We start from the raw sequence: 22,258 nt of genomic DNA on the forward strand, positions 1-22,258 counted from the left end.
GGCAGGGAGGTGGGATAGTGGGCTCAGGAACCCACCTGGCCATGGGGCAGGGCGTAAAGGACCACAGCCAACCTTGCTGCCTCTATGGTCCTGCACAGAACTCTTGGCTTCTCTGTGTTCTCATTTCAACAAGTATTACCTGGCTCCCTGCCAGGGATGGAGGAAGGGGTTATGGAGGGGCACAGTCCCTGTGGGAAGCCACAGCTGAGGAGGAGTCACCAGGCCCTGGGATGCGCACAATGCTCAACCACAAGTCGAGCTCCCTGGTCCCCTGCTTCCTTGAAGGTTCTAGAGCCCCACTCCTTGCGGGCCAGGCTCAAGGATGCAGTTGCTCGTCTTGCCACCAGGAGGCACTGCAGTCCCAGTGAAGTTCCTCTGGGTGGACGGTGGGCCCCAGGGTCCCAGGCCTTGAGGAGGTTTCTAGAAGTCTTCTTGAAGACCAAGGCCTGACCTGGGAGGGTTTGCCAGACAAACAGCTATCCAGCCTGACTGTGCGTCTGCCACTGTCCTAGCTCCCCAAGGGACACAGAGATGAACGACATGGGTCTCCGTCCTCTCCCCACAGAGTTCATTCCTCCACCGGTTCTGGGGCTTTTCACATTCTTGACTGATTTTGACCCCCTCAAAATTCCCATGTGGTGGCTCTCCTGAGAATCCTCACCCCACAGATGGGTAAACTGAGGCTCGGAGAGCAAGGACTCGTTGAATGTCACCAGCAACCTAGGGCAATTTATTCCCCCAAGTAGTCCTTTGTGGAGACCCTGGGGAATCCTGGGTCCTCCAGCTGCTTGCAAAGGAGCCATACAGCCGCCCCCTCCCCCACCACAGCACCCCCGGTGGTGTCTTCTATGGCCCTGGCAGATCTCTGTGGGATCCTCTAAGTTGGGGGGGTTCAGCAGAGGCAGGGGCTGAGGCCCCTCTATCTTCGCTCTACCCCCACACAGAAGCCCTCCCTGTTCTTCCCACAGGGGCTGGGTTGGGGAGTGGTCTTCTTCTGGCCCAGAGGATTGGGGGGGCACTTCCCAGGACTGAGGAAGGAACTGTCACTAAAAGCCAGTGACAGGGCCTTGGGCTTGAACCCAAGCCTAGGACGCTCATCGCTCATCACGCTGTGGCAGTGTGAAATGCGCTGGGACACTGAGCACTGAGTCCAGCAAGAGGAAATGGTAGGAGGCAGAGCTCAGGTTCAAACCCCCAGCCTGGGGCATTTTCTCTGCGTGGCTGGGATGGGGCAGCTAGGAGACAGAATCAAGACAAAGGAGCAAGACCCAGAGTCCCAGAAAGCCACTTCCCTCAGCTGCTTCTACAGGGGTCCCAGCATCTCCCACCTTCAGCGCCGACCCTGATAGAACTCTCTCGAACAACTGGGCCCTCCCATGGGGATCCATGCCTTTTCTCGGGACCTTGATTTTGGGGTCTCCTCCATCCCCCAGCTTGCCCCTCATTAATTCTCGCCCCAGCACTAAGTCTTGTTTTGTGTTCATTCTCGGCTAAATACCGAAGGATTCAGAGGAACGTGGTATGCGTGTGCAGCTCCCTCTTGATCAGTGCCAAGGACACAACACGTATGTGTGTATGTTTATAAATCAGCACACGTGCTTACACCCCGAGAGCCTGCAAGAGAGATTGACAAGAACACAGATGCAGCAAAATGTCAACATTTGGGGACTTGGCACAATGGGGATCTGGGGGTTCCTTGTCCTCTGCTTGTAACTTTACGTTGGAAACTGTGCCCAAATTTAAAAAAAAAAAAACTTTAAAAAAGAAGTATGTGGATAGTGCTGTATCATATATTTGACAGTTGCTAAGAGAGTAGATCTCAGAAGTTCTCATCCCAAGAAAAAAAAACTTATGGTAACTATGGGAGGTGACAGACGGTGGCAAGGCTTACTGTGGTGATCATTTCTGAATATACCCAACTATCAAACCATTATGTTGTATACCCGGAACTGATATCATGTTGTATGTTAATTATACCCCCATTTAAAATGTTTTTACATAAATTTAAAAAAAAGATTATGGTTACAAGGAAAAAAAGTTATGTGAGCAAGAATAGGAAGAAATCACTTTACGCAGGAATCCCCACTCTGTAGGCGGTGCCAGTAGTGACGTGCACAGGGTGTGCGTGGGAGCGTCATGAGCGACCACGGCCATCCACGGCCTTACACGTGGGCCTGCACGCCCACAGCAAAATCCCAAGGCAGATGCCAGCTCTGGGGATGAACCCCACCTCCCCAACCCTCTGAAAACCCTTACTTCCTCAGAAGTGACAGCTGACCCGGTTGGAGCAGGTGATTTTTCTAGCAGCATTTCTAAGACCTGTAGGAAGACTATACTTTCAGGGATCATTTCTATAGTTTGTCTAAGACCTGTAGGAGGCGTATTTTGTTAGCGGGGGGGTCAAGCTACCATTGGGACTTAAAAGTAAAAGAGGTACTTTATTTTTTGAAGCTCTTATAATTTCAGTTTTCTTCAAAGTGGTATGAAGGAAGGAGGCTTCCTTGCATCTAAAAAAAAAAAAAAGAATAAGAAAAGCACTGACAGGAGCTAACAGGTGGAAGCAAACCAATAAATAGCACATGAATGGATAAGCAAACAGTGGTCTCTCTGTGTGATGGAATATTCTTCAGCCTTAAAAAGGAAGGAAATTCTGACCTGTGCTACTACACAGAGGAAACATGAGGACAGGCTGGTAAGTGAAATAAGCCAGTCACAGAAAAGCTTCCCCGCATCCCCGGTACCTAGAGGGGTCAAGTGCACAGAGACAGAAAGTAGATGGTGGTGGCCAGGGGCTGGGAGGGGGATGGGAAGTTAGTGGTTATGGGGTACGGAGCTTTGCTTTTACAAGATGAGAAGTACTCTAGAGAGAGACCGCAGGGATGACTGTACAACACTACTAATATATTTAATACCACTGAACTATGCCCTTAAAAATAGTTAATATGCCCTTAAAAGAGTTAATGTGTTAATTATACTTTAATTAAAAATAGTTTTAAGATGGTCAATTTTATGTTATACGTATATCTTATCAAAATAAAAAAATTGAAAAAAAAAGAAAAGAAAGTCCCCTACCCAGTGTCCCTTCAGGCCTTTGTCCTGGCTTTGGCTCACTCTGTCCAGGGCTAGGTCCCCTCAACCTCCCAGCCTACATACACCCCAGATTCCTTCTCTTGTCCTCTCTTGATACTGTGTCTGGGTTTGCGTCTGTTCACGCCCTCATACCTCGGTTCACTCAGGTGTGCGTTCACGGAGCGCTTCCCCAGGGGTCGTGACCTTATGAAGGGGACAGACAGGTAAAGGTGACCAGTTGTCCCGGAGCCCAAGGGGCAGGAGCACTCACTGTGTCTTGGGCACAGTGGGGCGCATAAGGAACAGTGGTCAGTTCTATTTGAAAAGGTCAGGGGATCGGGCTCCTGGATGGCTCAGTGGGTTAAAGCCTCTGCCTTCGGTTCAGGTCATGATCCCAGGGTTCTGGGATGGAGCCCTACATTGGGCTCTCTGCTCAGCAGAGAGCCTGCTTCCTCCTCTCTCTCTCTGCCTGACTCTCTGCCTACTTGTGATCTCTGTCTGTCAAATAAATAAATAAAATCTTTAAAAAGAAAAGAAAAGAAAAGGGCAGGGGAGGCTTCATGACAGTGTGGCCTTGAACTGAGTATTGAAAACCAAAGAAGTCTTGGCAAGACATGTTACATTTCCTGGTAAAACAGGACACTTCCAACTCTCCAGACTAGGCAGGTCTTAATGACCAGGGAGAGCCCTTCCCCCAGGGCTGGGGACAATAATCAGAACAATTACATAATCTCTCTGAGCAGTACCAACACATCCCCTAGTTCATGGAAAGCCCACTTATGACCGAACACTGTAACATTGTGTCCTGATGTTTACCACATTGTGTGGGGGGCTTAACTTTAGTCAGAACCCACACCCTGTTAGCAGCTCCTCAAGGAGACTGGAAGTTTCCCAGCTCCTTCCTTCCAGGCCTAGCCCAGGTATCAACCTCCAGTTTGGCCTCCCATGGCTGGAGGAGATCCTGGTTTGTTTGTTGTTGTTGTTGTTTTTAAGATTTTATATATTGATTGACAGAGAGAAGCAGCAGAGGGAGAGGGAGAAGCAGGCTCCCCACTGAGCAGGGAGGCTGATGCGAGACTCGATCCCAGCACCATGGGATCATGACCTGAGCTGAAGGCAGACGTTGAACTGACTGAGCCACGCAGGTGCCCCAGATCCTGATACCTTCCAAGGGATAGGGGACCCACCCAGGGCCAGAGAGGCAGATATGGCCTCCCAAACTCTCCCTTCCCCACAGCAAGAAGCCCCAGAGCTCAGGAACCACACTGGGCCACCCCCCTCCTTACAGGCAGGATGAGGAGGCCCTGAGCCTTCACACAACCTACCAGTGGAAGATCACGGTCTCCTGATTTCAAACCAGCCCTGTGGTCACCTGCGCATTGCCCCTCTCCACCTCTGCCAACTACACAGCCTTGGGCTTTTCCCTAAACATCTCCCACAGAACCCCTCTGAGCTCCATTCCTCCTCTGTAACAGGGAGAAAACCTGCATCCCCACCCCCCCCCGCCCCCCACCCCCCATAGAGACACAAAATAGCACTTTAAAACCCAAGGCAGACCAGGCTGAGAAGCTTAAATCCTGCACTCGATGAAATGAAATGAATGCGAAATCTTCGGAGTCCAACAGACTTGATTTCTGATTCTGCCACTTATTTGCTTCACTCATGCACTCTTCATTCATTCATTCATTCACTCACTCATTCATTCATTCATTCATTCATTCAGCAACATTTCTGGAGCACCAGCTTTGTGCGTGCCAAGTTCTCGGTGGTGGAAATACAAAGCCGGATAAATACCCCTTCCTTCAAAGGCCCACAGGCATCAGGGGGACTGGCTACGGTGCAGGGTGCTGGACAGGACAGGGGCATCTAGGCCAGCCTCAGTGGGGGTGGGGGGATATTTTTAGGGGCCAGTCCAGATCTCTATATAGGAGGGGCTTTGAAGCAACAGTCTGATTGGAGAGCTCTGTTGACGCTGTGCTTTGCTAGCACTTTACGCAAGTGTCGGTTTTTCCTGATTCAGGAAACGGAGGGAGTCGAAAGATTATAGGGAGGGTTCCCAAACCACCCATAGTTCTGTCGCCAAATGCTGTGAGTTGGCCTCTGGGTGCCGCCTCCCCTGTAAAGTCAGACCAATATGGTCCGCATCCCAAAATGGGTGTGAATTTTGAATGAAGCAGAGTACAAGCTGCAGATCCCTGTCCGAGACAGTTTGCCCTTCTCAGTGGGAGTCCTGCAGCAGAAATCAATACAATTTTTATTTGGGGCCGAGTTAGGCCAGGACGCTTGCAGGAGCAAAGCAAAGACGCTCCAGCTGCAACTGTCTCCTTCTGATAAATTCACATTTATAGCAAAGACTGTCCATGGGCTGAGACAGTTGAAACCGCTGTAAAAACGACATGTTAAATTTATTTTGTCTTATATTTACTTAAAACTTCTAGTGTTTTAAAAAAAGACCCTTCCATAAATACATTTTAGCGTAAGGCACACTGCAATGTGAAAAGAGGAATCTTAATCACTGCACTGATGACCAAGTTCAGGTCCATCGTGAACGACTTAAAAAAATCCTCGCTTCCACGGACACTCTTGGCGACATCTGGCCTCTGCTGGCACCCCAACGTTTAATTGCTCAAGAATTTCTCAGTGGGAACATCTAGTGCCTTCGACCCACTGTATCATCGGAAAGGCATCTGGGGTGGGCAGTGGTAAGAGGGGCCATTCCAGAAATGTACCACTTGCTGCTGTCACGGAGAAACTAAGCTCGCTGATTCAGGGCCAGGTCCCGGGCTCCTTCTGTCACCTTCCCAGGCTGGTGGGACCTCCTCCTTGTGGATTCCCTGCCACACCCTTCTTTGAGTTTCCCTAATGGCCCCGACAAGCTAAATAGCTCATCACACAGCATTGCAAGAGGAGATGGGCAGCCTCCATCATTGGACAGGACCCTCACCGGAGGCAGGGATGGGGTCTTGCCCTGTTCCCTTACCCTCATGCCACCACCCCCCAGCAAATACTGTTGCACTGAACTAATCTCTTTTTTTTAAAAATAGTTTATTTATTTATTTATTTGAGAGAAAGAGAGAGAAAGTATGAGAGGGGAGAAGGTCAGAGGGAGAAGCAGATTCCCCACTGTGCAGGAAGCCCGATGCAGGACTCAATGCCAGAACTCCAGAATCATGACCTGAGCTGAAGGCAGTTGCTTAACCAACTGGGCCACCCAGGCACCCACACTGAAATAATCTTGTTAAATTACTGAATGTCTCAGCCTGTGGAAGGACCATGTGGGTTTGCAGAGAATTTCTTCTTTCACCAAAATCGAGCGTTCTCTTTCTCTGAATGTGTTTGTTCAAACCTAAAGAATCATTTGTATGCTAAAAAAGCCAAAAGACTTTTCTCCTCTTGGACAAGAAGAGAAAAATAATGGCTGAAGTCATTGAAAGGCTGCCAGTTAAGAGTTTTCTGAGATGGATGAAGATGGTAAGATTATTCAATCTCAGCTTTAAAAAATTCCACCTTTATAGATGGTTAAAATTACCAAATTTCTAGAACATGCTTGTATCTAAGCTATTGGTTAGGGCTTCCATCTAAGTGGCTGGAATTTGGAGTAGGTAAGTTCCAAGTGTTTTGCCCATCACATACAACTAGGCAAGTATAAATAATTCTCAATATTCCAATATTTACTTGTTGGTTGGAGAATGGTTCTTTCATTGACTTCTGCTCATCTGGACTGAAAGAAGTTTTCAAATAAGTCTCTGCCTTAAAATGCATGGAATGGGGGCGCCTAGGTGGCTCAGTCGGTTACGGGTCTGACTTCAGCTCGGGTCAGGCTGGCCTGGTTCTGAGGAGGGAGATGGGGTCTGTGCGGTCAAGATCTGTGGTCATCACTGTACTGGTGAGGGGAAGACAGTGTGCTGTACATTGAAATTCTGCCCCCAGATTTTCTGCCCGGAAATCTGCCTCCCCAGTTTACTGAGCTCTCCCACATGCTTGATCGTGTCCAACGGCCACACTAGCATGATGTCACCAAGGTCAGGAGCATTGACCTGTAGGGCAGAGGAGTGGAGAAGAGCAAGGCCCTTTGACTTCAGGAGATCTGGGCTCTTTATCTGTAAATTAGGAGTCCTAATACCTCTTGAGGGATTTGAGTGCAAGATCTCAGGACAGGCTTGGCCGATGGGTGATGCTTACCAGCACTCCCTTCATCGCAGACGGGTGTGCTGGGGCCCAAAGTGGGTGCAGCACCTCCCTGATAGGCCCCGAGCGGGACACTCTCTTGTGCCTGGCCCTGAGTCGATGCAGGGATGAACACGCACCAAGCCCGCCCTCGGGGACCTCCTGGTCGGATGCTGTGGGATATCTTCCAGATGGGGAAGAAAGAAAGTTGTGCCCCAGTTCAAGATGCCTGGGTGTGAGGTATGGCAGCCTGGGGAGACACGGGCTATAGGTTCTGAGGGGTCTGGGGTGCCCTCCTTGACCCTCGCTGCCCCCATGCTAAGGCCGACGGCCAGTCCCCACCCCTTGTGTCACTCATCCATATTTCAAAGGATTTTGTCAACCACCCGGTGTACATTCAGTTATCCTTTGTCCATGTTCCAATTTTGTGTATCCAAGTCAACCGTAAGGGCCCATCAAAGTTTCTGACCAACCTGCCATAGCCAGGGTTCCAGTGAAATCCTGCCAATAACAGCTCCTACTTACTGAGCACTTACTCTGTTCCAAGGACTGTTCTAAACTCTTTACCTGTATTAGCTTATTTAACTCTCGCGATACCCTAAAGGCAGATAGTATTCTTAGCCTCATTTTAGAGATGAAGAGGTTGAGGCAGAGAGGTCAGCCAGGTTGCCTGAGGCCCTTCAGCTGTACGGGCTGACATCTGTTTCCAGGTCCTGGCCCGGGAGGCCCCTGCCCCCTCCCCAAACCAAGGGCCTCTAAAGCTTCAGGCTGCCTGTGAACCTCATGAGGAGAGGGACGGCAAACACAATTTCTGTAAGATTCCAAGAACGCCAGAGAGCACACCTGTTCCTTGTCTCTGGGCAGGCAACTGGGAGACCAGGCTCAAGCAGGTGTCTGTTTAATCCTGGGGCTGGGGGGCCGCAAGGTGAGAAGTACAAGAGGGCCGCCTCCCCCAGCAGTGACGGCCACTGCTATATAGCTCCCTCCTCTCTGGTCACCTACGGGTGGAGAGGGAGGGGTGCAGAATCATGTCTAATCTGGCCTCAGCCCCAGACTCTGTTCCTGGCACCGCATTGGGGAGCGCCGGGGTGGACGCAGGTGGCGGCAAGAGCCTCTCAGGGGAATCAAACAGAAGATAGTCAAGGGGCAGGGGAAACAGCATTGAGCTGGTTTGCGGTGGATGGGAGCTTCCCTCCTGGAGTTCCTCCCTGCTCCACCAGGAGGGGGCACTGGGAGCACCTTACTGAAAGAAGAGGTCCCAAATTTGAGCCTCTCAGAAGTGGCCAGAGGCCAAGGTTATATAATTCTGGCACTCTTGCTAATGGCTCTGCCCTCCACCCCTTCTTACCAGCTCTAGTTCCTGGAAAACAAACATGTTCCTGGGCTGAATCTCTTTGGCTACTTCGTCATTAACTCTGGAGGCTAGGGGATGGACAGGATGACTTTTGAGGTTTCCCATATTCTGGGATTCTGGACTTCACCTCAGAAAGCCATGCCCGGGGCAGGGAGACAAACCAATGGAAAGGAAGAAAGAACCTAGAAATAGACTCTCAAACATACGGCCAACATACCGCCAACTGATTTTCAGCAAAGGTGACAAGACCACTCAACAGAGAAAGGGCAGTCTTTCCAACAAGGGATGGTGGGAAAACTGGGTATCTAAATGCAAAGAAACAAAGAGTTGGATCCTTACTCAGAATGGACCTCAACTGAAGAGGGAAAACCATAAAGGTCTTAGAGGAAAACACAGGGGAAATTCTTCGTGACATGCGGGTTAGCGATGATTTTGTGGTTGTGACATCGAAAGCACAGGGAAAAAAAGACAAAAAGTGACAAACTGGATTTCATCAAATTAAAATCTACTGTGCATCAAAAGGGCATGATCCAGAGAGGGAGAGACAACCTACAGAATGAGAGAAAATACTTGAGAATCATGTGTCTGATGAGGGATTATTATCCAGAATATATAAAGAGCTCCTACAGCTCAACAACAGACAAGCAACCCAACCCCCAAAATGGGCAACAGACTTGAATTTCTTCAAAGCAGATCAACAGCGGACCAGACGCTAAAGGACAGCTGCTATGTGAGCCTCCTTCCAGGAAACACCGTGTCCTCACCGAATGGTTCACTTAAAATGATCAAAATGGTAAACTTTACATTTTTCACACAATAAAAAAAAAACTATCCCTAATTAAACAAGAGATTTTGAATTTTTAAAAAGGCCCTCTGAGTAGCACGAAGAGCACTCGGCTTGGGATCTTGGCCTCTCAGAGGCCTCCAGGGGCTTCTCTCAGGTCCAAATCCTTCAGCAGAAAGCCAACCTCGAGTTAGGCTTTGCTACTGCCGTTCCTCGGGTCCCATCTTGCCCCATCCTGCCTGTGTCCACCACAGACTTTCCCAAACACTGCAGGTACTTTCCCAACTCTAAGCCCTTATTCCTGCTGTTTTCTGAGTCAAGAGTGCCCTTTACAGCTCCTTCAGTGAGAGCTTCTCTTCAGCCTCCGAAGTCCACTGCAAATGTCCTGTATCCACAAAGCCCCAGTCCATTTGCACTTCCCCCGGGGACTCTGGCTTCTGCACATCCAGCTCCCTGAGGTTAGGGATAACTCACTCATGCCAAATGCTGCATACCTCCCTGACATGGGGCTCGACTTGTGGGGGCTGCTTTGGGGGCAGAGAAGAAGTCTGTAGCAGCACCCAATTCATTCTACAAAGAGGGAGGAGGGAGCTCTCTGCCTCTGCCATCCCCCATGGTGTCTGGCCCACTGTAATCACAGCTGCCACCCTCCCCTCTCCAAGTGCTGACTGTACTGAGAGGCTCAGGTCTAAATACTTCCTCCTGTCTGGGCTCTGAGCTCTGGACAGCATCCTTTCCAGAGCAGAGAGGCTACATCTCCTGTGTGTGTGTGTGTGTGTGTGTGTGTGTGTGTGTGTATGGAGGGGGTGTCTCTGAACCCCAGGGATAGGGCTGAGTAGATGAGATACTCAGGCATGAACAGCAGCAGCTCTCAGGTGGCCCTGCCAGGAGGACAGCAGGAGAGGACAAGGGGCCCAGAATGGAGCAGGTGAGGGATGGAGCCGTAGGCAGGAGGGACCTAGCAGGAGGAGAGTGGGGTGGGGAGGGAGGTTACCCATCTCACTGGAGCTGGCCCTGGATGTGGCAGCTGGACCCTGGCTTGTAGCCCCTGACGTGACAGCCAAGAGGAAAAAGTGGGGCAAAGGGGTGTTCCTTCAGGGGCAGAGTCTACGAGGACTCAAGGCTCACACAAAATGGGGCTACCCAAGACCTCTCTGCTCCCACCCCTCATGCTCCACAGGGAACCCTGTGGGGGATAAACCGTTTCCCAACAGGGTGCAAGAGATCTGCGTTCAAAGAAAGGGGAAAAGAAGAGAGATATGGCAAGATTTCCCTTTATTCGTCCCTCCCATGGCTGTCAGCTCCACCCTGCCCTGAGCAGAGTTTCTGGCATGTTCCTGGGGCCTCTGGAAACTCAAGGCGAAATCCCTCAGACCAGTTTGAGGCCTCTGTGTCATGCCTGCTCCCCCCCTCACCACAGCTCATCAGGACACTTGAGTGGGTGAAGAAGCTGTGGCCAAGGTCACAGGGTCAAGTCTAGAACTCTGACCTGTTGGGCACCAAGCCACCCTTGACCTCCCCACCCACCGCATCCCCAGATGTGGAGGAGGGAAGTGCTCCTTGGGAGTCATATTTGTAAAACCCAGTCTTCCAGGCTCAGGATTAGGGTGGCCTCAAGTCTCCTTAGGCTCCTCCTACAAAAGAATGCCTTTCAGGCTCTCAGGGCCTTGGGCCATCATGCACTTACCTTCTCCCTTCCCAGCAGCCCTACCTTGGGCAGGTACTTGAGCTGTCTGAGTCTGTTCACCTCCTTGAAGTAGGATGGCAGGAGGATTTATGTCATGGGCCAGAGACCGAGATCCAATGAAATCACCCTTGACACCTGGTACACTGCCCGGTGTACCCACAGGGGTGGGTAAATGCGGCTGACACACAGAATCAGCAGCACAGGGGTTTGCCCTGCCAACTCAAACCCCCTTTGGCCTCACACTCCACCAGACTCACTTCATTATTGTCCCCATCCTGCAGATGGGAAAACTGAGGCAGGGAGCCAGGCCAGGCACACCAGACTAGCCGCTTCTGCGGGTCAGACTCACCTTCCCCTTCAATACAATGAATCAGGCAGCGTAGTGGGGCCTAGAGGCCTCCTGAGGATCCCGGAGAGACCAACCACCCTCTCCTGGTGCCTGGATCCCAGGCCTGGAACAGCACAGAACCCCAGGGCTTCAGGAATCACCTAGCACCATGTGGGGGTTTTATAGATGGGAGACCGAGGCCCCCAATGGGGGGACCTGAGCCAGATAGGAGCCCATGTCGCTGGATGGTGGGGCTGCACAGCCCGCCAGGGAGATCCATGGACACTGAGGGGCCCATACCTGGGAGAGCCTGGGAGTCTCCATCCCCACTCTGAAACCTGATCAGAACCCCCACCTCCTTGCCATAGGTGGCCATACCCTAGTGCTCTTAAGGGTGGACGCATGAGGGGGTGGAGCTCCTAATCCTTTCCAGGCAGAGAACTTGCCCTGCAGGCACACTACCTCTCTGCACCCTTACAACCCACCACCCTCCTCTGTCATAGGCAGGACAAGCCCAGAGGGCCTCAATTACCACATGAGAAGATTGAGTAGAGCTCTAGAGACAGGGGGCCCATTTCTGGGGCAAAGTCAAGACTTGAACCCAGATCTCTTGCTCTGCAGAGAAGGCCTAGAGGGAGAAACAGAGGACGGGAAGAAGCTGCCTTGGGCTGTTCAGGTACCAGAGAAGATCTGGCAAGCAGGTGGCAACTTCCCACTTCCCCCACCCTCTCTGAGCCCTCCCCTTACCGGGCAAGGTTAGGCTCACCTGGGAGTGGGGCGGGGGACTTCCCAACCCCAGGACAGCCCTTCCTGCCAGGCAGGCCCCACAGCCTGAGTCCCAGCTTCCCCATCCCAGTACCAGCCCCAGGGAACTGGGCTTGCCCAGTTACTGATCTTTCTCGAACTCCAGACCTGAAGGCAAGGGACATGCCCTGTGCTTCTCAGAATTCCCCACAAGGCCTGGCACGAGTGACAGACAAAGTTTGGTGAGCGATGAATGAGTAGAATCAGCATCTCCATCCCTCTGTCTGTGAAACCCGACATTTGAGCCAGCAGACATCTGGCGTCTCTCCCAACACTAGGTGGGACACCCACCCTGACACTGAGATCCACGGTGTGTGGTGGGGGAGAAGCCAGGCTCCTGGACATGACAAATGCCCCGGGCCCAACAGGTGGCCATCCCAGAGAAGAGATTGGTCATGTGGCCTCAGCTAAGTCCCTCAGGCACGCATCTGCATGGTTTCCACCGCTCAGGGAAGAAGACTTGTCTTAGGGAGCCTGGCAGAGATTAGGGGTCCCAGCCAAGACTTGTCCTAGGAAGCCTGGCAGAGATTAGAGGTCCCAATGGGACCCCTAATTGCAGGATGAGTCCCTGCAATCCCACGGGGGACCCTCCCCCCCACCCGTCAACTGTTGCCTTGAATCCCCAGGATCTCTGGGTGGAGTCCGCCTTTTGTCTCAGGAGAGTGGGGCTACAAACGCCTGCCCTATTTGGCTCAACCAGAGAATGTGTGTGACTAGCTGGCGGGGTTACAGCAAAGGAAGAGAGTGGGTGAGGCTAGCAGATGTTCCCCCAACCCCTACTTCCCCCACCCCCAGCTGCGGAAGGAGAAAAAACCAGTTGTGCATTCTGCCTTCCCACTAACCTGGCTGCAGGGCTCCATGTCTCCCTGGGTCTCAGCTTACTCATCTGCTAAATGGGTTCTGCAACGTGCCTAGAGACGTCACCCACAATGGTTTCTTTTCCGCAATGAGCTCCACAGGATAGAGGGTATACTGGAGAGCTAAGGGTTGGAAGAGGCTTCTCTGTGGTGTGGGTGGGCTGCGTGGACACAGCCAGAGCTGCTGGAAGACTCTAGGGCTCCACGTAGGGACTGTCACTCACTCAGGCAGCTTTCCTGGGCAGCTGGGACCCGTGGCTGGGAAGGCCACAGGCTGTGGAGCACGGATGCTTAGTCATGGTTTCCCCACAAATGCTCTGGCGGCAGAGGCTCTGCCTCCCGCAGGAGGCCCCAGGGGTGTCCCTAACTGGCACAGGTGCTCCCCTAACAGGCACGCAGCTCCCCTACATGGGGTACAACAGGTGCAAGTGTGTCTTTCACGTAGGAGTGCACACCAGTTAGCACCCACGGCCACACCTGGAAACACGTTAGGACAGCAGGACCCAGACCCAGTGAGCACGGGCAGGACACATGCCCACGGGGTTCATGCTGCACTCGTGCCCATAAAAACCCCCATATCCATGCTCGAGCCACACTCTGAATGAGACATCGGTTCTCCATTCAGCCTTCTACTGACCAGTAAATATTTGTTATGCCCATGGATCTCCATCTGGAAGGACCTAAGCTGTAGAATAGCCCGCAAGCACACTGTTCTCCTAGAAGGAAGTCTGGTTCAGTAAGTGCGGACATAGGTACCCTGAGCAGAGACAGGGGACATGACTACAGGGGCCAGGAACCCCTGTAGGCCTCAGCCCAGAGCCTGGTCATCTGTGGGCACCAAGACTCTCCAGAGTTGGCTCCTCTCCATGTTTAAGTCCAAGCCTGGAGTCTAGAACCTGCATTAACGCAGGCCCTCTAGGGCCCCCCGGCCCACTTATCCTGGAACTGCTGCCCATGTTATCCCTGTATCCCCTTAGCTCACCTCAGGAAACCTCAAGACCCATTTCTGCTTCTAGGGAAGACTTTTCTGTCCGCTGTATCCAATTTCTCCTGGAGAGAAGTGTGTGTAAGCCCCAGTTTGGGGGGGAGGCCAGGGAAACGGGGTGAAGGCGGGTCCAGACTGGTACCGTCCTAAAAACCCCTAGAGAGCCTTTGGAAATTGTCCAAACTCCCGCATTTCACAAGTTCAGACCCAGAGGGGACGGGCCACATTCCCAAGGCCACGCAGGGAGTAGAGAACCCCGCGGTGGAGACCGGCTGTGATCCACACCGGCTTGTGGGCCCTGCCCCACACGTGCGCCACTCGGGACTTCGGTGCCCTCGCCCAAACCTCCCGCACGCAGCCTCCCAATCTTCTCCGCCAGGGCCCTCGGAGCGCACGGAGAGCCAGCAGCTCTGCCCCAGCCTGGGTCGCCCGCAGCCCATGGGCAAGGGCCTTGGGGCAGACGCCCACGCTCCGCGGCCCCCCGTTTGGACGGAGAGTCCGAGCTAAGGCAATCTGCTTTAAGAATCCAACGAAGGGCAGGCGTAGCTCTCGCTCTTTCTGGAACGCGCCGCAGTGCGGGCGCCCAGCAGATCTACGTACTCAAGCACACGCAGCTCTCGCTCTCGGTGGCCTGGAAAGACAGGTACTTGGCGGGTGGTGGCGCCTCAGTCTCTCTCTCTCTCTCTCTCTCTCTCTCTCACACACACACACACACACACAAACACACACACTGCTAGTATTTTCCAGTAAAACTCTCCTCTCCAAAAAGGCATTTCGGGTGCAGTGGAGCTCCGTGCTGACCCTTCCATCTGTCTCTGGAGCTAAAAAAATCTGAAACCGCCCGCTGCTCAGCATCACCACCCTAGTCCCCAGCGCTTGGCTCCCCTGAACCTCCGCTCGGCCAAGCCTCAGCTCCCTTTCCACTCTTTCCTCTTCTCCTTGGTGCTGGTAGTGCCTGCTGCGTGGGATGGGGGTAGAGTAGAGGTCTTTGGCAAGGCCTCGGAATGCCCCCAGCCCAGAGTGGAAGGGGGTGGGTGGGTGGGAGGCTCTAGGGTCCCCAGGCTTCTATCCAACCCCTGAGTCAGCCGTTTTAGGGAGAACGGCTGTCAGGCAACAGAGCACTTGCTGACCCAGGCTACCTTGTCCCCCGGTGCCAGGTGAGGAAGGAGAATTCTTGCAAGGAGGTGGGGGTGTGGCCCACTTGCACATCTGGGGGGGCCTCCAGCGGGGGATGGGGGGAGGTCCCTGGGGGCCACAAGTAACTGTGAACTTAGAGAAGCCCCAGCCTGCAGCTGGGAGGGCTTGCTGGCTGGAGAGAGGTGCGTCTTCTTTCCGCAAAACGGCACTGTTTGGAAGGAGGGCCTCTTCTCACTGGTCTAATCCAAACCCAACAAAGGCGTGTGGTGCCCAGGGTCCCTGAACAAGGGGACCGGCAGCGGCGTCCTAAACTCTGAATTCACTGAGCAGTATCAACATGGAGCTGTCTTGGTTTCCTAATCTGAGGACCCGCCTTGTCACTTCAGCAAAGCCCGGGGAACCCCGTAGCTTCGGGAGCACATGGCCAGATGGCGCCTGGCAGGCTGCGACCAGAGGCAAAACTGGGCTCTCACTGCCCCACCCAAAACAGTGCCTGGGCCTAGGTGGGGATTGGCGGCTGGGGTGAGGTGTCCACGGTGCGGGCTTCGGGGGCGCAGGGAGCTCTCTCTAGCCTAGCACCGCGTCGCATCCCCTCTTCCCTACTCCCCTTTCCTTGGGGCAAAACGAGCACCACCAAGCCCCTCTTCCCCTTCCCGGATCCCTGCCCCCAGAGCCTCCGGCACTCCCACTCCGGGCAGTTTTTCCCCGCCTGCTGCTTCGGGCGCACTGGCCGGAGGAGAAGCCCGCACCCACACCGAGCGTGCGGGACACCAAACTCCCCGCACTCCCACTGCTGCAAAGGCCACCGTATTTCCATTTCGCATGTCAATTTTCCACCAAAACAAAGCGGCGCGAGAGCTGCAGGAAGGAGGAAGGGGCTGAGGCCCAGAGGAAGGACCATCCCCAGAAAAGTGGCCCAGCTGTTCTCCAAAACGAAAGTCCTTAGGGACTTTGGCAAAATGTAATGCACGGTGTTTTAGCTTGTTTTCCTACCTCGGCTGTGGTTGCTTTTCGCAGCCTGAACCGCCCGGGGCTTCGGCGAGTCCAGGACGGCCCGGCGCTGCTGCCGCGAGGTTTCTGGTTTTCCAGTCCGGGTGGCGCAAATGACCGGGTGTACAAGGTCACCCTCCTCAAGAAACACCACCACCGTCACCAGAGGGGGTGGGGACCCCAACTCTCTGAAGTCTCTGAAGTTTTCTTGAAACAACTCACCAAAAAAATACCCCCCTTCAGATTTTCAGGGACATTACGTGCCTGTATTGTGATCCCGCTGGTAGCTGTCCTAGTGTACACACACAGAACAGTTCTTCGAACTTTCCACTTAGCTGTGCACTGCGCTGTACATAAATTAGAATAAAGAAAACTGTGCAAATCGATTGACTTAAAATACTAAACCTTTAATCCAGGCCTTCGTTTTTGTTTTTTTTTAATTTAAAGTCATCCATGTTTAGGCCAACGGCTCAAGAACGCTGACCGCTCTAGAAATTAACAAAGTACAGCATTAAAAGCATTTTCCTGCTCTGCCCCCTTCCCCCAAATTGATCGGGGTCGCAATGGCAGGGCTCCCAGGCTGGAGTTTTCTCCCATCATCCTACAATCACCCACCGCCTCTTAACTGCTCCTTGCCAGTCCGAGATCTCGCCCTCTTATTTTGGGTTTCTCTTATGCAAAACCACACGCCGGTTCTTTGACTAACTTCGAATAGGACCCGGGCGGAGTTTACACGTTTCGTGGTGTGCAAATTATGTCGGTGCGGGGGAAATAAATGCCCTTAGCGTTCAAACACTGCGTCTAATTCGACAAATCAGGACCAGCCCCTCGGCGGCGCCCCAGGGGTCTCAGGCCTGGCCCACGTCTCCCGACCTCTGAGCTGTGAGCGCTTCTTTTGGGACCGGGGAGAAGGGCGCGTTGATGGCAAGGTAGTCACCGGCTAGCAACGAAAACCTGCCTGCACCGAATCGAAAGCGAAAGAGGATGGAGCAGGGCTGCTCCCCGAAGCTTCCAGGGGCGCATGGCAGAGGCCTGGGGCAGAGGCGGCGGGGGCTCGGGTAGCCGCCTGGAGTTCGGGGGCGAGGCGCGGGAGACCTCACTCTGGCGAGAAGGAGGCTCTCTGCGCCGCGGAGAAACGTCGGCTGGCTCTCCAACCTGGCGTGTCTAGGGCCCTCGGGCCCGGGACCAGCAAAGACTTCGGAAAGCCGAAGTGCGCCCCGGAGCCCCGCGAGGCGGGGATTGCGACACGCGCGAACCCGCGGGGGCACGTTCGTAAACTCCCAGTTATTCCCGGCACCCGGAGGGGACTGCGGAGTCGGCTAGCTCTTGGCCCTTTTAGTACAGAGAGGGAAACAGAGGTCCAGGAAGGGGTAGGGACGCCTGCAGACTGAGAGGACTTCTCACCTCTGCTTTCCGCAGCTCCGAGAGGGAGAAGGACGACCGCGGGGACTAGAGTCGGCTTCTCCCCCGCGCGCCCTCTCGGTGTGGCCCTGGCGCAGCCCCCCAGGCCGGCTCTTCCGCACCCAGGGGCGCTTGGACGCGCGGGCAGTGGCTCCTGGGGCTGAGGTCCCAGAGAAGGTCTCTGAAGGCTTGCCTCCCGTCCGGTGCAGTACTGCCGAAGGAGAACCGCGCTTCCGGCCCCGGGACCAAAAGAGCCCGGAGGGAGGTTTGCAAGGTCCAAGTTACCTGCCGCCAGCCAGCCAGCCAGCAGCCGCGGAGGAGCTTCTGGCCGAGGCCTGGTCTGCTTTGGCCTTTCCCCGAGCTCCTGGGAACATCCCATGGCTTTTTCTTTGAACCCCATTTACTACCTTTTGATTCCACACTCCCCAAGTGTGGGAGAGAACAGCTACCCGGGTGTGCCTGTTTCCCTGCTTGCTGGCCGTCTACAGAGTGGAGTCCAGGGGCCTGTCTCCAGCTGCCTCTATAAAGGGCACAGCCTAACCTCCTGGTGCTTTGGTTTCTCAGACTTCATGTGCCTAATTTTTCTTTAAGGGCCAGAAATCTCCTGGCCAGGGGAGCTGGGCTACTAGGAGAATAAACAGAACTGTCTGTTGTTTGGGAGCCGAGCCTCCATCTCAGGTCTCCGGGGAGTGGTGGTCCTGTGGCTGATTCTGGGCCACCTTTTGTCCCAATCTGCAGCTTATGGCTTTGCCCAGAGAAGCAGCAGCAGTAGCCTGTCCTGTCCTCAGAATTGAGTGCCTGCATGTTCCCAACTGCACACAGGCTTTTGGTGGAAACCTGGAGGAGACGAGACTTCTGCTTTCTTGGCTTGAGGTGGGGGGGCCTTACCACCCACTGACACAGTTATCTCTCTGAGAAAAAGGGCTTTTGAGGAGTCCCTTGCTTAACGGGCTGATGCAAGCTAGAGGAAGGGCCAGGCTGCTGAGCAGGGGCCCAGCAGGACTTTGAGAGGGTGCCCTATCCTCTCTCCTCCCCACCACCTGAAGACATCTGCCAAAGGAGAGGCTGCAAGCCGTTTGGGACCTCTTCTATAATGTCTCTTCGTCTTCAGAAGCCTCGCGAGTGGATTTCTTTAAAACGTGAAAATCCGTATAGTGGGAGAGAAAGCCTATGAGGCCCCTGGCTTTGCACAGTGGACCTTCACCGGTCCCCCAGCCTGAGATTAGCTCTCACCTAGTAGTCCGGGTGACAGGGACCAGGAGTGGCTTGGGTGAGGCCTGGAGGAGGGAGCCCTGGCCGGCAGGGGTGTGCTGATGGGGGCTGACAACCTCTTGCTGCTGAGTGGGGAAAGAGCACCTGTGCGGAGCCATGAATGTCTGTGATCTGAGTTGAGTGCCTGATGTCGTTCCAGGTGACAGGTGGAGAGGAAAGGTGGAGGAAGTGGGGGAAAGGCCACTGGCTGTTTCACAGTCTGATCTCAGTCCTGTCCTGTGGGTTTGGGAGTGTGTGACTGTGTGTGAGGCCCCATGAGTGAATGTATTTAGTGACTACGTTGGCTCAAGAGGAAGAGGTCGTGTGTAGTCAAGTGTATGATTGTGCAAATGTTTGTGTCAACGGCCACCTAATGAACCGGCTCTGAGCCTCTGGGAGCAAGCTGGAATATAGGAAAGTGTCTGCCACGGGCCATGTTCCTAAGGAAATTCTAGCCACGGAGGCCTCCACCCTGTCCCTTATCTGTCCCCAGTCCTGGTGTCTCTCCCTCCAGCTTGGACCAGTGAAGCCAAAGCCATTGCTGTGTCAGGACCAGCTCATCTCCAAGGCCCCCTGGAAGGCCAAGGCCTCAGGGAGTGTGTGTATCCAGGGCTCCTAGCCCAGAGAAGATTTTTCCCTCCCCTCTGGGTTGCTCTCGCTGCCAGCTTGGGGCTTGTCAATCCCGATTCAGTGGACAAGGAGGCCTAGGCGACTTAGCCGCTCTGGCCTCAGGCTGCCCTTTCTTCCATCACGGTTGCTAAGCTCTGGGGGCCCAGGCCTGCCTCCTGCCTTGGAGCTCAAGGGGGCTTGGAGGTCATTTAGGCCTAAGGTTCCCTGTGGGCCCAAATCAGGACACCGAAGCTTCCCTCTTCCCCCAGCATTGCACTGCCCAGAACTCGGCAGCTCCCTGCCTTCTTTCGGGTTGGTCCTAAACCATTGTTCCGAGGCCAGCCGCCTCCCAGGTCCGCCAAAGGAGACCCTCCAGAAACGCCAGCCGGCCGGCCTCTCTCCCCGCTGGAGCCAGGCTTGTGGGGGGTGTGTGTCGGGGCGGGGGGGGGGGGGCGAACTCGGGTCTTTGATGGCTCCAGGCGTCTGCGGCCCCGCACCCATGGGGCGTCCCTGATCCACGGCATTCCGGGCGCGCTCAGCCGACTGCGCTCCGGGCTCCCGGCGGGCTCGGCACCTGCGACGCTTCCCACCTGCAGTGTCGCCCGGGGAGCCTCCAGGCCTGCGGGGAACGAGGCCACGGCAGCCCCGGAGCCCCGGAGCCCCCGCGCCAGAGCGCCGCGCCAACGCCGCTGCCGGCCGGGCGAAGCATCCGCTTCGGAGGCGGCCCCGCGAGCCGCGCAAAGCGAGCGGTCTGGGGAACCGGCGAGGACCGGGACAAACAAACTCCGGCTCCGGTTTCACAGCCCAAACCGCTCCGAGCCCTCGGCGTGGGGAGATGGAGGTGGCAGAACGGATCCCACGATGCCCTCGGAACAGCCGGTTCCCGTCTTCCGTCCCCGAATCCCCCGCCGCTCGGCTGCGCGCCTCCCCGGCCCGCCGAGCCCGGCCTCCCGCCAGCCCAGCGGGTTTCCAGGGCTCCGAAGCCCCGGCCCCGAGCGCCCCGCACGTGCACTCACCGTAGCAGGGGACCTGCAAGGCCGCGTTGTGGCCGCCGCTGCCTTCCTGGAGTTTGAGGCTGCCGTCCGGGGGAGTTTTGCAAGCGCCGCGCTGCAAGTAGAGATGCGGTTGCTGCGCGGGCGGCTGCGGCTGCGGCGGCTGCTGCGGCGGCTGCTGCGGGGCCGGCGGCTGGGGCTGCGGCTGCGGCTGGAACTTGTTAAAGGAGCCCCGCGCCCCGGCGCCGCTCTCCAGGGGTGCCGCCAGGTCCTGCTGCCCCGCGCCGTAGCGGGCCCGGCTCTTGGCGTCTCCGAATCCCTGCCCTTTGGCGGCGGCCGAGAGGAAAGTTGTGCCGAACTTATCGCCGCCGGGGTATGCCCTAAAAGGCGATGAGCCCTCCCGGCTCTGCGACACCGGGCTGTAGTAGGCGTCCATGGCAGCAGCCGGCGACTCGCAGTAAGAGACACAAGTCTCAGCATTCATGCCTGGCCTGCGCGGGCGACGGGCGGGGGCGCGAGCGAGAGCGCGAGGACGCCACCGCGCGCCTTGGCCGGGAGTTTGGAGAGGCGAAGAGGCGGTGGCCTTGCGCTCCGCGCCGGCCTGCTCGCTCTCCCTCCTCCCTGCACGTCTCTCTCGCGCGCGCCTCTCGTCTCTCTCTCTCTCTCTCTCTCTCTTTCTGTCTCTGTCTCTCTCTCCTCCCTCCTCCTCCTCTCTCTTCCTTCTCCCTCCCCACAGCTGGCCCAGGGAAAGAACGGAGGGCTGTAAAAAGATTCAGATGTTTCGGAAAGTTGACCAGCTCTCCCAAACTCTCTTAAGATTTTCAAGTGGGGGTGAGAAGACAGGGAGAGTGAATCCCCCCCCCCACCTCTCTCCTTCCTTCTCTCCTTCTTCCCACCCCTCCTCCCTACTCTCCTAACACGCCCTGCTCCTCCCTTCCTCTCTCTAACGGAGATGCTGCACACTCGCTCGCTGGGGATTAAACCCGGAGGCGCCCGAGGGCCTTTCCGATTCTAGGCCGGGTGGGAGAGGTGACCCGATCCTAGGACTGCGGAGACTAGGCTGAGAATTGGCAGGTCCCAGCTTTGGCCTAGGGGAGGGGGGAGGCAAAACTCTAGTGACAGATTAAAAGAAGGAAAAAAAAAAAAAAAAAAAAGAGGGAGAGAGAAGAAAAGAGAAAAGAAAAAAAAAAACACCTAACAGGTTTTCACTTTCAGAGTCAGAAGGGTCGCTAGCCTCCCCATGCGGCGGAGTCCTTGGGACACTGACCTTTAAATTTGCCGGCACAGCTTTGGGCCTTCCCATGGGTGCCTTTTTCTCTGCTTCGAACCCCTCTTCCCCATTCTCAGGCCCTTTACAAAATTAGCACACACCTCCTGGCCGCTGGTAGTCCAGGGCTCGGCAACTCTCCTGTCCAATGAACTATTTCCCTCCCCTACATGGGCGCTGGGGCAGGGTGTGGAGGGGACTGTATGCTGTCAAACTCTGGAGACACCCTTGACTGGCCAGGTTACGGAAGTCTTAGAGCTTGGTCTCCTCCCTCCCGTCCTGGGACAGAGCTGTGCTCTCCCCCCCACTTTGTACCCAGCCCAGGGGATTTTTGGTCCTGGAGTTTAGAGCCAGGAGTTTGGAGACCTGCTGGCTGAGCCCCGTCCCATCGTCGTTGCTCTGTCACCTGCTCATGGCTTGGGCTAAAGGTGAGGCAGCCTCCTCTCTCTCTAGATTCACTGTCTCCATCTGTAAAACCCATGGCGTGGAGCCCTTGGGTTGTGGTTTCCCTAGGCAGCACGCGCCTCGGGGCGCTGGGACCAACCAGAGCAAGAGAGAATTTTAGGGTGCGTCTAG

At 55.0% G+C, this 22,258-nt stretch overlaps 1 protein-coding gene and 1 pseudogene across 1 annotated transcript in view; one reads left to right on the forward strand and one right to left on the reverse strand.

The window, feature by feature from the left end:
- Positions 1-21,053, reverse strand: part of ALX4 (ALX homeobox 4) — a 43,905-nt gene extending 22,852 nt beyond the window's left edge. The window contains exon 1 of the mRNA XM_032358969.1: positions 20,440-21,053. Within this exon, the coding sequence (XP_032214860.1) occupies positions 20,440-20,899 (460 nt within the window). The 5' untranslated portion in view covers positions 20,900-21,053. The remainder of the gene's footprint in view (positions 1-20,439) is intronic.
- Positions 2,327-2,516, forward strand: LOC116600512 (annotated as a pseudogene).
- Positions 21,054-22,258: the final 1,205 nt, after the last annotated feature.

Source organism: Mustela erminea, chromosome 9, assembly GCF_009829155.1.
Source record: "Mustela erminea isolate mMusErm1 chromosome 9, mMusErm1.Pri, whole genome shotgun sequence".
Taxonomy (NCBI): domain Eukaryota; kingdom Metazoa; phylum Chordata; class Mammalia; order Carnivora; family Mustelidae; genus Mustela; species Mustela erminea.